Source organism: Passer montanus, unplaced genomic scaffold (genome assembly GCF_014805655.1).
Source record: "Passer montanus isolate IOZ18808 unplaced genomic scaffold, ASM1480565v1 scaffold2, whole genome shotgun sequence".
NCBI classification, from domain to species: domain Eukaryota; kingdom Metazoa; phylum Chordata; class Aves; order Passeriformes; family Passeridae; genus Passer; species Passer montanus.
This window is the reverse complement of record NW_024366591.1, coordinates 3,446,079-3,462,226: the sequence shown is the minus strand read 5'-3', so window position 1 is coordinate 3,462,226 and position 16,148 is coordinate 3,446,079. Positions and strand designations below refer to the sequence as shown.

The 16,148-nt window shown below is 37.0% G+C and overlaps 1 protein-coding gene across 1 annotated transcript in view; it reads right to left on the bottom strand.

Annotated features, from left to right (window-relative positions):
• OTOG (otogelin) overlaps nucleotides 1-16,148 on the bottom strand; it is a 94,342-nt gene that overhangs the window by 63,420 nt on the left and 14,774 nt on the right. The window contains exons 11-21 of the mRNA XM_039707665.1: nucleotides 16,014-16,123; nucleotides 15,073-15,198; nucleotides 13,788-13,896; nucleotides 12,907-12,953; nucleotides 12,302-12,447; nucleotides 6,624-6,756; nucleotides 5,481-5,658; nucleotides 3,594-3,718; nucleotides 2,504-2,716; nucleotides 702-867; nucleotides 114-188 (exon numbers count right to left, since the gene is read on the bottom strand). Of these exons, the coding sequence (XP_039563599.1) occupies nucleotides 114-188; nucleotides 702-867; nucleotides 2,504-2,716; nucleotides 3,594-3,718; nucleotides 5,481-5,658; nucleotides 6,624-6,756; nucleotides 12,302-12,447; nucleotides 12,907-12,953; nucleotides 13,788-13,896; nucleotides 15,073-15,198; nucleotides 16,014-16,123 (1,428 nt within the window). The remainder of the gene's footprint in view (nucleotides 1-113; nucleotides 189-701; nucleotides 868-2,503; nucleotides 2,717-3,593; nucleotides 3,719-5,480; nucleotides 5,659-6,623; nucleotides 6,757-12,301; nucleotides 12,448-12,906; nucleotides 12,954-13,787; nucleotides 13,897-15,072; nucleotides 15,199-16,013; nucleotides 16,124-16,148) is intronic.

Here is a 16,148-nt window from a genome sequence, read left to right as displayed (position 1 = left end):
TAAAAATAACTAAAACAACAAAGAGAAAACCCAACAAACTAGCCAAAATTATTTGATAGAGCTCTTAAAAATGATACCATTTAGTTATGTGAAAACATAACTTAGTATCTTACCATTTGCCTAAAGAGGTCATGACATTTTCTCCAGGGGGATAGTCAATTCCTTGAAAATAACATGGGCATTCATTTCTGGAATAGAAGAAAAACATGTAACTGATTAACCCAAACTCAAAAAAGAAGACAAAATTCCCATTGATTTAATTGCTGTTCAAACTTCAGTTGCTTTGTTTGTTTTGGTGAGGGGTTTTTGGTTAGCCAATGGTTTTGCAGTTGCTCTGTTTTGGTTTGGTTTTTTTTAATGCAAGAAATTGATCTCAATACTGCCATGTAACTCAAGGACACTTCAAGCTAAATCAGTAGGAAAATGGAAGCTTATGTTTTGTATCTCTTACATGCCAAAAACCAGACAGAAAGTAGCAATTAAGAAGCACTGATGATGTTGGATGAGTGTCCATGTTATAGAAAAGCTATTTTTTATCAACACAAACATCAGTTCTGCATAATTCCAAGAGACCCTGTCAAGTTTACAGATGCATATCATCTACAAGGGCTCAAGTTAATTAGTTTTCCACTCTGACTTGCAAATGTGGTGGTCTGAAACCACACAGTGAATGCGGCTATCAGAAGTGCAACTTTACCCACCTCTGCACGCATCGCTCAGTCCTGGTATCCAAATACATTCCAGAGGGACAAGCACAGCCTTCAACGCAATCACTGCTGCATGCCTCTGGCACAGACAGTGCCTGGCAGGTTCTGCCACAGGTAGATACACAAGTACTGTACTCCTTTGTGTCTTCACATGAAAGAGCTGTCCAAACGAAACAAATCTCTCAAATTACAGAGCAAGAGACTCAAGGACCTCCCAACAGTTTTCTGATAAACATCTCCATTCTTTTGTTCCCAATCACATTAAATTCCACTAAAATTGCTATCTTGGCACTATGCTGTGTAAACTACACAGATGTAAATCCACAGTAATAACAAGAGCAATGAGTCTGTGCAGTTAATCCAGATTTACACTGTGGAAACTGAACAGCTGAAGCCTTTTTGCCTCTAACTCTGAAAACACTTGGCATTTGTGCATGGGCTTTTGGAAATGCACAGCACCTTAAAAGCAAATCTTAAAAGCCTTAAATAAAATGCTTAAAAGCTTTAAATAAAACATCTACTTCGCAGATGTTGCACAATACCATATTAAATTGTCTTTTTATATGTATATAGCTATATATCTGTCTCTTATAAAGCCCTACTAAAAAAAACCACTGAAGTTCTTGAAATACTAATAGATTTGCATATTTCAAATGCTACAAGCATGATTTTTTAAATATACTGTAAGAAAACTATATTTATTTCCAGAAAAGTAAAATAAAATCAAATGGCTTGAGTGACTCATTCCATCATATGTGGACACAGCCATTCATGCCCTAATAAATGCAAACAAGGCAGCCTTGTCAGATATACATACAGATACTCCAGCTTAAGACGGGTAAACTGGACCAACTTAGTCTTTATCATGCATTAAAACACAGATAATTACATGATGTGGTGACAACTGCTAAATGTTAAATTCTTGAATTTTTTAAGCATTAAATTCTTGAATGCTCCTTAGAAAACATTCTCAGACTTGTTAACAGAGCCAGACGTACATCAGGGATGTCAATTTCAGGTTGTTTGATAGGGTTTCCAATTCTATATTGTTTTGAAAATATATGTGAGGGCCCATCATACCCTATCAATATCTTTTGTATCACTAAAATGTACTACAAGCTAAAGAATTTAATATTATCCTTTGCGTGTGAGGATTTATGTAGTAGTTAACAGACATCACCTTTATCTATAAAGATACATATATTCTATAATTGTCTATTCATTTTAAACTAAATAACAATACCTAGTTTCAACACTTGCTTCAGCACTTTGTGTATTTCAGTGTCACTGACAGCAAGAGAATAAGCCAAGAGATTGTCAGACAGAAGCAGACAATCCAACTAAAACTGCTTAATACTTAATTCTTCATTTTGTTCACTTAAAGAATTAGATAAACCTAGCATCTACAAGGAAAAGAATCTATTTATGCAGTTCATGAATATCTATAGAGTATGAAATATGCAATGCCATATAATAAGGACTGACATATTTTGAATTCTGTACACATTTGAAGTCCTCTGACTACTTTAAAAATATTTATAATGTTTCATAAGTCAAAGAACTACAGAAAGGAAATTATAAAGGAAGAATTCCCTAAAAGTGCTGGTACAAATTCTGTCTTGACAGAAAATTCTTTAAAAAAAAAAGAACCTTGTCCTGTGTGCAAAAGGTTACACTTAATTAGAATTAATCCTTCTCTCATTTAAAAGATTGTATTGATTTAATTTTTATTTGCTGATTGTCTACAAAGTCCTCAGGCACTAATTATTCAAGTCTAGAAGTGACAGGAAACTCACCACAATCTGGGACAGCTCCTCTGAAATCTATTACAACTCCAAACCTTCGGCAGTGATGAGCATAATGGGCCAGAGCAGAGCAAAAACAAGTCTGTCCACATTTGCAAGTATCTCTTCTGCACTGCTCAAAATAGGGAACAGGACTCAAATAGGGGTAGCATGGAGCAAAAAGATCTTTCGTAAGGATGCTACAAGCTTCCGCTGCATAAGAGGCTACACAAATAACAGATTAAAAACTGTTTCAGTGAGGGAGTTTAAAAAGACTTGGAACAAAAGTGTCTTCTACACAATGCAACCAATTATGATTATATACTACAGCCACATAAATCTCTATCTTTGTTATCTATACAGCTGTACAGAGACTAACATTCATGTCCTAATCTGTTACCAAGAATGTAACTTTTTAACACAGCACATTGTGTAAAAACTCAAAAGACAAGTGATGCAGCAGGAGACTTGACCATTCCCTAGCACTGCTGAAATCACAGAGAAAACCTTAATATTCTACATCTGTGTCTTTACAAGTGCTTAGTATCAATACAAGAAGTGGTAGAAATTGTGAAATGGATATAACTGATGACCTAGTGACCATCAGTGGTCCTCATAGCATCAGCCACATGCATGTTATCCCAGCTGGATGCTCTCTGTCAGCTAATTCTACAGCATAAGCATCTTTCTCCTTCTCATTCTCTTCCATAGTAGACAACTAAATCAAGTATTTAGATTTTTTCCAGCATTCTCAAAAATGAATACTGCAATAGTTTTGAGGCCACAGCTTAACTAACAGCATCACCAATACAAGACATTCTACCAAACTTTAATGCACGTCTGACTTAACACAGTGTAACTGCAAACCAGAAATAAAAATTATGTATTTCAAACACCTCTGCAAGTATTACAAAATCCTCAAACAACACACAATGTGAATTTTTAAAGGGATTGAACTCAGTTGCCTCTATACTACTCCTAGGTACTAATTTCTTTAATGGGTGGGACTGGTTATTACTGTACCTGACTCAACTGTGAGAAGAGGAACATATGTACTAAGTAGAAGTGGATTTGTCAGTAAGAATCTGCCCTCACTGCCCACCTGCCTGCAGATGAACATCACACGGATCCACCTGTGAGCTATCGTGCACAAGAACGCACGCCGATGAAGTCTTCCACGTGTTTCCAAACAGCTCTGGAGTGCTTTCTGTTACTCCAACTGGAGATCTTTCACAAAACAGAAGTTGGTCAGACAAGGTATAGTGAATTTGCAGAATGGTGTCAGTTCTTACACCCTCTGATTCAAGCTCTTCTCTCACTATTCCATATTCTCATTCACTCACCCATAGAACTGTAACCATAATTTTCAGGACTCCTTTATTTGCAGGTAGAGGTTCAGAAACAAAAGAAAAGATATCCCCTAGAGACTTTCAAGGAAGAAAAGTTCAAAATATACCAAATTCCATTCTTATAAGAGAGCAGAGGGTGCATCACTGTCCTGATAGTTTGAACTCCATAGTTTGAACTCCCTTATTTGTCCTTTTGATTCCTTAGTGGTATCCAATCCATTTTTAATCTCTCCTCTACCTATAGCTTCCTGTCTGCTGATTTCCCAGGCCCTTTATTCCTTTTAGGAAAGAGAAAAGAAACCCAAGCCTCCAGAAGTGTAACTGCAAAAGCAATTGAACAGATACCTGTGAGGCTTAGGTAACAGAAGCTGAAGGATAAAGACTTTGATCAAAATAACCCAGGCACAGTAATGTTGTACAGAGAGATTGATCAGAACTGTGCATTTAGATATGGAGCATTATACTTGTGGGCAAATACTGCATGAGACACACAATCAGGAGTATGGCCACTGCTAAAGCAGCTGGGAGTGAAGGTGCTGCAAAAGACACTACTGCCTATGGCAAGTCTCCCAGATCTGCTGTGGATCAGGTTGTGTTTGTATTGAGATGCCTCAATACCACAGTCTGTGTCACGTCTGAGAACAATTTGTAGGACCCAAGGTTTCAGGGCTTTTTTAACAAATATTGTAGTTTCACATTTGCATGAGAGCAATCCAAAAACTGTTGTCAAAAATAAACTACAAAACTACGTGTCAAACAAATATTTTAGGTAGCTTTACATAAATAATATGTCTTCATTGAGATGCTGCCTATGTATTTCCTCATCTCATTATAAATAATAGCCTGATAATGCTTTTTAATCTGTAACACAAACTCTTCAATATTCTACTGGTATATTTATGTATCTGTCTTTTTAAATGGGAACTGCAACAGAAAACTTTTCCATTTTCCTATTAGTTTTGAGTAAGAAAAATTCCATATGCTCTGAGAGCATATAATTCTTCTGTTATTTCCTTTTTTTCACTCTGTTGAGTCCTATATTGTGTTCTTCTCCCAGCTCCATTAGGCTACTCTACTCCACTGGAAGCCAATTTGTTCTTTGGTGTCTGTGAAACATATGTTTCAAAGAAATTGGGCAAACAGCAGCTTTGGCTGTGGTGCTTGGGCAGCTCTGAGCACTTCTCCCTGCATCAGAATGAAGGGAAACTCAGGCAGCAGCCAATTCCTGCTGCTGGTCTGCAGGCACTGAACAATGGAGGCTCTGTCACAAACAGATTAGGGCTCACAGGAGAAAACAGGAGTTGGGAAGAGATGGAGTCTTGCAGAGAGGCAGAAAGTTCTGTATATAAGCTATATTTTGGACAACATTTTTTCTGGTAAAATAGTCCTTGCGCATCACATATATTTCACTGGAATTTTGTATTAAAATATTTCTAGGAAAACAAGGCTTGATATCCAGTAGCTGAAGCTACAGATTTTTCTGTTAGCAAACTGAGCCCTACTATCTATCTCACTAATGAAAAACTTCAAAATAAATTATTCTTGGTATCTCTCTTTTCAGCTTCAGTACACACTTGATCCACCACTTCAACTACAGATATTCATATACTGGCAGATAGAAATCTTGCAGCTCTGCATACAGAAAATCATCCTCTGTGTTTCCATTGAAGGTTCCACAAAGGCCCACGGTGTCATCCTTCCACCGTTCATCCACTTGAAGGTAAAGCCTCAGTCCTTCTCTGTCGTAGAGGATCTGTAACCCAATCTGGGTCTTCACTTGCAGAAATACAGAGGACAGTTTCCGTATTTCAAATAACTCTGGGGAGTAAAAGCAGAGATTGCTGAAAGGCAAAGGAAACTTGCTTGAAATTTACATTTTGTTTCTTGTAATTTCACTGGTGTTGGTTTATATCACTTTTATGTAAGTTTTTTTTCCTATTAAGGCCCTATTTTCCTCTAAACATTGATTTCTTGTGAAAGAAGAAATCTTTGAAACTTTAGGAACAAAACAAGACACTTGTGAGACTCACCACACTTGTTTAAAATGCATTGAGAGTTCACTGAAATAGCCACAAAGGTAAACAAAATGAAATCCATGTAAAGGTATGAAAATTTCAGACCATTTTTTTGTAGACAAACTAATCCTAAAGCCAGGAACATAATTCCTATGTTAAAATCTTTTTTGTGAAATTCCTAAAGAGCCAAGGGATAGACATCAAATGTGCTAATGATTTGCATATAAAATTCTCATTAAAGAAAACACTAAATCTCATAGTCATATATACCTATGCAGAATGCCACACATATCCAGGACAAAGAGATTTAAAAACTCAAAGCAAAATAAAAGAAAGTTTTTGTCTGAAAATCTGTAGCTCATCTCTAAGGGGCAGCAGAGCTCTTCCTGCTTAAATTTATGTGAGTTGCTTACAAAAATGAAAGAAAATTATTCAATTCAAGAATCAGAGGAAACAATTTCCCCTCAGGCAAGATCTAAAAAAGCTTGCAAATGTGAGGGATGGCATTTGGACTTGTTAAAATAAACAAAATCTTAATGTAAGAAACAGCTAGCCTAATGCAGCTACTGCACAACTACCACTAGTGTAAAAAATACACCAAAAGTTAATTTGTGAAGCATTTCACAAGAAATAACAAGATTGACACTAAAATATGCCTTTTAATTTCAGCATGTTAGCAATACTGACAGTACCACAACATGCACAAATGCCACTGTAATACTGCTCTAGTGTTTGATAAGAGTTATATGCTTATGTATTACTCCTTACCATCTGCATAAGGCAGGTTAATTTTGTACTGGTCATAGATCAAAACATCTCCTGAATGGGTCAGGGTCACTTGCCTCTTGGGGTCCTGCTTAAGAATAAGGCTGACAGATTGAATACATGATCCATCCTGGTTCTGCAAGTGAGAGCAAAACAAACAACGAAAGTTACACTTAGTGGGGATGGAAAATTTTGATATACACTTATGAAACATGCAGCCTTACAGCTAAGTAAGAAAACTCAGTATCCTGAATGATTTTCCATATGTGTTTAATAATGGCATTAACATGCTATGCAAGTACACCACAGAAGCGAGATTTGGAATGAGAAATTTAAACAATTTTCACATAGCTCAGTACCAAGACACACACAATTCATGAGACACCTTGATTAAAGACCCACTGAGGCTGAGTTGATGCTCACTAACAATGCTGCACTATCTACAGAGCAGTGCAGCAAACTCCTGATTTGTTCTTTAATGTGTGCTGATACATCCAGGTTCTTCTAAAGCATATTTTAAAATATAAAATTCTTTTAAAGGCAAACATTAATGAAAAACAGAAACATCTTGTGAACCATTATTTAAAACAGAACTTCAGTTTATTATTTCTGAGAGGAGTTGTAGAATGGAACATGTTCATAAGCTTTGTAAATGAATATTGATAATAAAGGCAGCATCATGCCAGCATATAATATCACAACATCCTACTGACCCATCTTGCTTATTGCTGCTACCATTGCTTATTCTTATTAGCATTTCACTTCTCCAAGTCAAAATGTCACATGAAAAACATATGAGTATGAATACTGCACTGCAGTGTGGATGAAGCATTCTTTAAAAAATCCTAGACCAATCCTGTTTACTTTTTTTACACCCAGACTCTTCAGTGAAATTTCATTTCAACAGTACCAAAAGCAGCTAAATAACTGAAATTCTACAATAAATATACCTCTATTAAGTATCATGGAAATGAGTCAGAGAGGTGATTAACAGAATTCAGTTACAATCTTTGACAACAGGACTTCCACTTTCCAGAATAACTACAGGTTCTTCCACTTCCAATGTCAGTATGGAAAGAATGCTTGTTAAAGCATGTACACTAATTACAGCAGATTAACATATTTTTCTTTACAGGATGAATTTGATCACTATTTAGGTTGTTGGTTTTTTTTTTAAAGATAAATGTTCTATCAAAGACAATTAGGTGCAGATTTGGATCAAGAGATGACAAACTTCCCCATGTCAGCACATGTAACCTTGCCACATGCTAAAAGACATGAAAATCCCAGTCTACATTTTATTCTGTCATTGCTCTAGAAGGAAATTGGGTTTCTGACACTCCTTTTAGACTCAAATCTCTTTACCATAGCTTGAGACAGCAACTTACATCCACTGGCTTCGTGTGGCTGGATAAAGTTAACAAACTGCCCATTCCCTGCCGTCTGCAGACAAGAGGGGAAAGCACCCAGCTCTTGTTTCTTCTGTTCAGCCTCCTTCACTGCAAGACCTTGGAACCATTTAACAGCTATTCCAGAACAATGACAAAAATTGGGTCTGCTCTTGTCACACTATTTGTTCACTTTCATCTGTTACGAGTCTTCGATGTCTCAATGTCGCAACAAAAACATTGCTCTGAACAACACCATTTTGAGCACAAATTCAACACAGTCTTATATACCAGAGCATATGCAAACATGTCTGAAATCACTTGGTCAAAGAGCAGTCTAGGTCTCCCTGCAGAACATTCCACAGACTGGATCTGGAACTGTGCTTGCAGCAACCACCAGAGGTGGAGGCTCTATTATTCAGCCCCACTGCCTCCAGTGAGACAATGACTAATGATGAAACAGTAAAGTTTTAAGCATCTTCAGTGCTGAAAGATGCAGTGAAAAAGATATAGTCAAGATAACTTTTGGACAGTTGCAGGACAAACATCAAAATTATACAGTGAATAACACCGTTCATGGTGTAAAGAGATCAGAATGCTCAGTTCAAAGATTTACGCTTCTATTCAACTCTCTCTGACTTTCACTAGGACTTGTCTAATCCAGGGCAAATGTTGTCCTGCTTGTTGAAAACCATTCCTAGAGCTGCAAGGATCTCAGGATAGAACCATGTGGTCAGATGCTGAACTAGCAGCAGAGCAGATCACCTGACAGCTCTTCAAATACTATGGACACAAGTACACACAGTGGTGTGTAAAGATAAAGAAATACATGCAGAATTTCCCTGTTGCTAGATAAAAATGCAACAGTGATCTTTCACCAGTAGATGAAATGATAAAATGAAACTTTAAAATGGGAAATTATAAAAATAACTGGAGATATTTCACCCAGCTCAACCAGCTCTCCTCGAGCGACAGCGAAGACAGAATCTGCCTCATAAAACCATGTGCTTGTAGCTTATCTTGCTGCCTTGCCTCTTTACCAAGAAATCAGGTTTCTGTGCATTTCATTCAGCAACAATAGCTACAGACTGACAATAGTGTTGGTCTTTTAAGAAACTAAAATGTAAAAAATGGCATGTGGCATGAAAAGCAGAGGAGAACCAAGAAAACAACCCTCCATAGTATATACATTACTACACAGTATTGACAAAAGCTTTATTATTCCTTCAGCCTTAAACTGAAGGAGAAATTCTGCCTGACAATTGCTCTCTGTTCCAATAAACTTTTTCTTTCACAGGACTGCCTCTGCCAGCTTTTGGCAGGTGTTCTCACAGCAATAGCCATTTCTCTCACTGGATACTTAAAAAAAAAAAATCTATATTCAGAAGACCTACTCATCATACAAACTACAAAGCCAGTGAGGCTGTCACCTGAAACTTAGATAAGGGTAAGCTGTGCTGATCGCTTGACTGATTCTCCTTCCAGAAAGTGCTTAAACAAAATTTCACATCGTTTTGAAATAACTTGTTGCCTGCTGACTGTTTATGTCACCAACTCTAAGGCTCAGGATGACTGGATTCTTTGTGATTCAGAAAGCTAAAATCTCCCCAGGTATTTTCTTTCCACATTTTCTAGTCTGCTTGAATGAGATGGGAGTGATAAGGCTTTTTTAAAGAAGTACATAAAATCTCAAACCATCAAGAAATATGAGATTCCACATTTCAAATCTTTTAGCTTCCCATTTCAATTCATTAATTTTAATAAACGGGTAAAAAAGATAATGGAGGGTGCCTGGGGAACTGAAAAGCAGCTCCTCTGCCAAGTGGTACCAGCTGGTTGATAATTAGACACTTGAATAGCTGCACTGAAGCCCCATATTATACTACAAAAACTTGCATTATACTACAAAAACTGTTCTCACTACCCTCTTACCACCTGTACACTGATAATTAAATCATAGCCCTGGGACATATCCCATAATCCACTGATAATCCACCTGATTGTTAACATCCAGAATGCTTTACTCAGACCTCTGTAAAATCTATACCTGCTAGCACTGATCAGGTTACCTTTGTTAAAGGCTAGGTAAAGTATGAAGCTGAACATGCAGTAAAAGCGAAGAGAATCTGAGTTTTTTTTACCTACAAACCACCTGGACACACAGACACATTAAGCAAAATCACTAAGTCAGGCTGAAGAGAGCACAAGTTACTGCAAGGCACTGCACAGTCTCAGCAGTGAGGCAGAAAGCCAACTAGTTTGGTTATCACTTTTCTCAACAAAAATTAACCACAACAACTAAACCAAAAAGCACAATTCTGTCTGTTTTGTACACAGAGAGAAGTGTTCCTAACACAGGGAATGAGACACACATACATACTCTGCCACAGGAGATATTTGCTCCATTGATGGGCTTTCCAATGAAAACCTTGTCAGGCTGCAAGGTACCTTGTTGTGAGCTTCAGCAAGAAGTCACTCTGGCCTCAACTCTCCTTTGATAAGAAAGAGGCCTAGACAGTTTCTCTTGGGATTTCCTTTGCTTTTCTTCCATGATATAGTACAGCTATAATACACAACCACCTTTCTCAAGCTTCTTGGACTCTGCAAAATTCTAAGACTATGACACTGACTGAATGCCTATGCTTATATTTTGTTTCACAGCTATCCTTTTTTTTTTTATTGCGATGATACTAGCTTAATCAGCTCCTCAGGATTCCAAGGTTAGCACAGAATGAAGCCAGCCCAACTTGCTAAAATAAAACCAAGCTAACCAAAATATGCACTTGAAGTGGGAAATTGTAACAACTACCAAATACATCTTGAAACAGCCTGTTCCTATAAACTGGAAATACTAGCAGGATCACAAGAATAATGCACACAGAGGTTAAAGCCTAAAAATTTTTATAAATGTCCATGTCCTTGTCAACATTTCATTTCACAGCCCTCACTGTAACACTTCTAGGTCACAGAGAAAAACTGCTAGTGTTATACACCAATTTTATTTGCTACCTAGGAATCGACTTTTTCAATAGTGGTAACTTCTAGGCCCTGTCACATATCTCACCTGGTATCCTGATATGGTTCTCCGAGGAACTACAGAAGAGACATTTATTTCTGGAATATCAAATTCCAAAATATATTTGGTCTCTATCTAGTTAAACTATTTTTCTTACTTCCCAACTTCTACCACTGAGATCAGGGGACTCCCTGCACTTAGTCTCCTGTCTCTTCCCTGGATTGAAAATAAATAATTTCTACTATCATAAACTTGTCACTGCAACTTTATTCTAACTTTCTACTTAAGCCTTTTCTATCCTCCAGAGAAGTAGGTTAAAATGCAGAAATAGAAAACAACTACTGAAATACACCTTTTGAAAGTGTAGCATGACAATTTATATAACCAGTTCATTTCCCCAAGGAAATCTCAAGTGCATGAACAATGGAAACTGCAGAGAAGAGTGACTGCAATCATTAATGCAAAAGGACTTATAGAATCATACATTTACTTAGAACACAAAAGAAAACTAATATAGTTACCTCCACAGAAGTACAAAACAATGGCTCTAAATCTGATTTTATGTGAATTATATAATAATGTGGGCCTAATACATACAGATAGCCTGGAATTCTAGCAAAGTCATATTTAAGGCTATATACTTCAAATACCTGCACAACTGCTTCTAAATAAAAATTATTGTAGAAGGCCATTGGAGACAGAACCTAAGTCTGGCTGAGATACAAATCCTCTCCTACTGCAAGTCCAGCAACTTGGTAATCATGATTTATATTATAGATGTGGGCCAAATCCTGCCCTCACATGCACATGTTGAACTCAGACAGTGAGAAAAGTCTGATTCCAGAAAACAGCTGAGCTCAGTCACCTGCACTTCCCATACCATTTTTAAGACCTGTTCTACCTTGACATAACTTCCTGAAAAATATAAACCCTATTAAGACCAAAAAAAACTCAAGTCTCTAGTCAAAAACCTCACCAGTGTTCCACACCTCACACCTAGTGTTATAATACATGCTGAGAAATGCATATACAAAATAGAGGAAAGAATGGGTCTTGGACATAAGGCAGACAATATTTGGTGATGCCTGCATACAGCTTCAGAAAATTTCAAATATAAAATAGGACCACCCTTAGAATCATCTTTAATAGCTCCCTTAGTATCAGCTATTCACATGCACAGACTTGCAGCTTGCTTTACTTCTTAAATGCTTTTTTTTTTTCCCCCTCAATTAACAGACCCTTCAGGACAAAGGTTACAAGAAGGCTGCAAGTCCTACCTGTCCACAAGGAGCATTCTGCAAGGATACAGTGAACGTTCCAGACGCGCGGCTCTTTGCCAGGATGTACTGGCAGGTGGCCTGGAAAGTGTATTTGCGCCCATCAAAGGTCATGAAGTGAGTGTCTCCTGAAACTGAGCATTCAGCTGAAAAACACCATAAATAACACACCTAAATCTGGAGTAAATACAGCATATTCTCCACAGTTAATACTGCTGTAGAGTTCATACACTCTGATACATTCTATAACTTGTAAAATTGTATTTATATAACAGCCAGGTATTTGGAAACAAAACTTTCCCTTGTTTTTGTTATGGAGTTCCTACCTGATGCCCAGCCAGGATACCTGAACAGCTGCTCCCCCAGAAGGGAGCAATAATATCTGTCATCTGTATATTATGGGTATTTGATTTGTGGCTCTTAAAACTGATTTTCAGAAGCATTAACACATTTAACTGATAAGCCAAGCCATTTTAATATCTAATCTACTGAGTGTGTGAAGTAAAAATGCAAATTACATAATGAAACATGATATTAACATCTAAAAGTAATATTTACTGAAGTAAGAATTGACTTATCAAACAGTATTTGAGATTTTCACATACCTGGACATGTAAAATTTGTACAGATCCACTTTCCTCCACTGCAGGTGCTGAAATCAAAACAAAATTTTTCGTATTTTTATTCTGTGAATTATACACAACTGTCCCCGAGTTGTTCTTCCTGCATCCCTTCTCTATGGAAGGAATGCAGCATGAAGTGTCTTGAGTCTTAGACAAGGGTATAACAGAGTTAGCACTGTCTTCATGGCTGGAAGCTTGTCATGAGGACATGATGATGTGAAATTTCATCCATGCACCCAGTGCCACTATAATTTCTTTTTACCTCTTTAATAACTGTTAGAAAAGTTAAGGATTAATAACATTGAGAAGAATTAACACAAGCAATTTGAATCTTATGACTTTTAAAGGTAAGAATTGTTGGGGGGGAAAAAAGCTGCCCATTTGTAAGCTCATCCATTTTCTTCAGTTAAGGTGATCCAATAAAAGGCACTTTCTCTTCCTATAAATTTTTATTTCCAATTCATAAAATGCACTTAAATTCCAAAACAGTAGCTTACGTCACAATTACATTAGGCTCTTTATGTCCAATGAGACCATACAAAGAGGAGAAAAACTCAGCATAGTTCTCCTGTTAAGATTTTCAATTCTGGATTCTTTTTGCTTTTAAGGGAGAATCCAAAGTGAAAAACAGCACTAAATATTACAGTATTTTCTGCAATATTTGTCATTTCCCTTCTTCCACATGAATAGCTTAATAGTTTATCTTTTTGTTAATTGCAAAACATACACAGAATATAATTTTTTTATGTAGAAACAGTGAGTACTTATCAAGTTTATCCAATTCCTAAGTGAAATAGGCCTTGAAGAAGCTGTTTCATATGACCATTAAAAGATTTGGTTCACAATGTGGTAAGAAAAGTTACCAGTTATTACATTCTTCATAAACCACTGAACCCATTTCAAAGGAACTTCCATGGTAGTCACAAGGACAGTCCATAGGCTTGACACACAATTCATTTTCATAAATTAAGCCTAGAAGAAATAAAATAACATGAAAAAAAGTGAAATATCCATGACAATGGCTGACAGAGGACTAACAATTATATACAAAAACAACACCAACTGTAATTTCAGTATGATAATAAATCTCTAGACTATTTCTTAGTCATTTTCACCAAAAGAAGTGCATTTGAATTATATTAAATAAATCAGATTACAGATTTATTTAATTATATTAAATGGATCAAGACACTAAATTTCTTGAGATACAGTAAACATAGTGAAAAAAACAAATATTTAATTACTTGGTGTGAGGGAGAGGAAACCACACATATACAAAATAACAAACCCAAACATACAGGCCATGATGCTTATTTTCTAAGACATTTACAAATCTTTGCCTCTATGGTCCTCATTTGACTGATTTTATTTTTGCCTTTTTTCCTTATTACTAGAATTATTTTTTTTCTTACTAGAAGACCAGAAAAAAAAAAGGCTTTACCATAAAAGACATAATTTATGACAAATATAATTAAACTTATAAATAATCAGGGTACATATAAGAGGCAGAACTTGAAGATGCATGGCATAACTTTCTCTGTCCTCTTTTAGATAGAATTCTGTACTCAACAGAAGCCAATAACTAGGGGAAAACTGGGTATCAACATCTACTTTGGTGATGAGGGCAAAGTTTTGCTAAATGCCTCACTTGCCAGAATCACACTACTAAATACCTCACTTGCCAGAATCATACAACAATCTAAAAACCTCAATTTCAAAACCTGTTCCTGCCCACAGGAATGAGTTTTATTTATGTCATGGTTTTGAGCTTTTTGTAAGCACTCTAACCAAGGGGAAAAAAAGTGAAACAAAAAAACCCAAACCTCCAAAATAATCCTCCCCTTAACAAACACGAACCAATCAGCAACCACCACAAGCAGGAGGATGCCTGTCCTGTAACAATAGAGCAAACCCCATTTTTCACTGAAATTGCGTAGCTCTACAGCTAGAATGTGAATCTGAGCTGAAACCTATTCCTAAGGCTCCTGTCAGTAAGAAAACAAGGTCAGTTACCCACACTGTCAGCCCTCAGTTTGTAAAGAGCTCCTGCTTGTAATCTGGGCAGGTCAGAGAGGGATGTAAACCTAGGGAGGAACAATCTCTGAATGTTGTGTGGAAGCAGGTGTGTACCTGAGGAGCAGAACTCACCATCTGGGCAGTAGCAGCCATCAATGCAGTGCAGCTCACTGCCAATGCACTGGGACTGCTGGTGACATGAAACAGGGCAGCAGTTGATGCATTCACTGTAGGTCAAGGGTTCAGCACAGGTAATGACTGAAACACAAACAGGCAGAGAAATGAAAAGGTGTAGAGCTACTGTCACAGGGCATCAATGGATTGCACATGTTCCTTTTAGGGATCTGTTTTCTGGCACATCAGTTGAGTATCTGTTCTCTAGATGAACATTGTTTAAAACAATGGCTTTCCTAACACACAGAGAAGTGGCACATATTTACATATTCACATTCTCTCCATTAAAGTTGCATTAAGAAGGAATAATCTTAAATTGTGCTTTCTCACAGCAGAGAGCTACTTAGGTTCTCAGACCCAGACACAGTCAGGGCACCCATTAACAGACTTTTTGGAACCACACTGGAAGTCTTTTGGAACCACAGTGGAAGTCTTCTCTCACAGATGACAAAGCAGTTTTGGTCCTGTGTTCCAGGCAGGCAACCAAATTAGATAACATCTTTCAAACTTACATTATGTAACTTGTAAGATGAAGTCTTATGAAAGTGCAATTGAAATTTGATTTTAACACTTGAGACACACATTTTATTTATCACAAAGCCATGAAGACTTTGAATATTTGAAAGGGTAACTGTGAAAATAAGAATGTTTAATCACCTTAAAGAATCACATTGTGATAAGCTTAGTGCTTTAAAAAATTCAGTACAAATTGCACATACTAAAGAGAAAATCCATTGCATTTATGTAACCTCGAAGTGAGTTTGACTCACTTAATCATTTCATTCTGAATTATATGAGTCCAAAATTGACGAAAGGCAAAGAACTGAAAGTATGAAGGGCACCCATTTCAAAACAGAAGGACCAAGCAGCATTTCCAAATAGAGGAGCACGAGCATTACCACACTGCTGGAAGTGCAGACGCCATCCATGAAGTGGCTTTCCTGCTTGGGCACACGCTCTGGCATACTCGGTGAGTGCTCGGCACCAAGTTACATCATCAGCTGCTGACCTTACACAAGCAAAAGGTGACATAT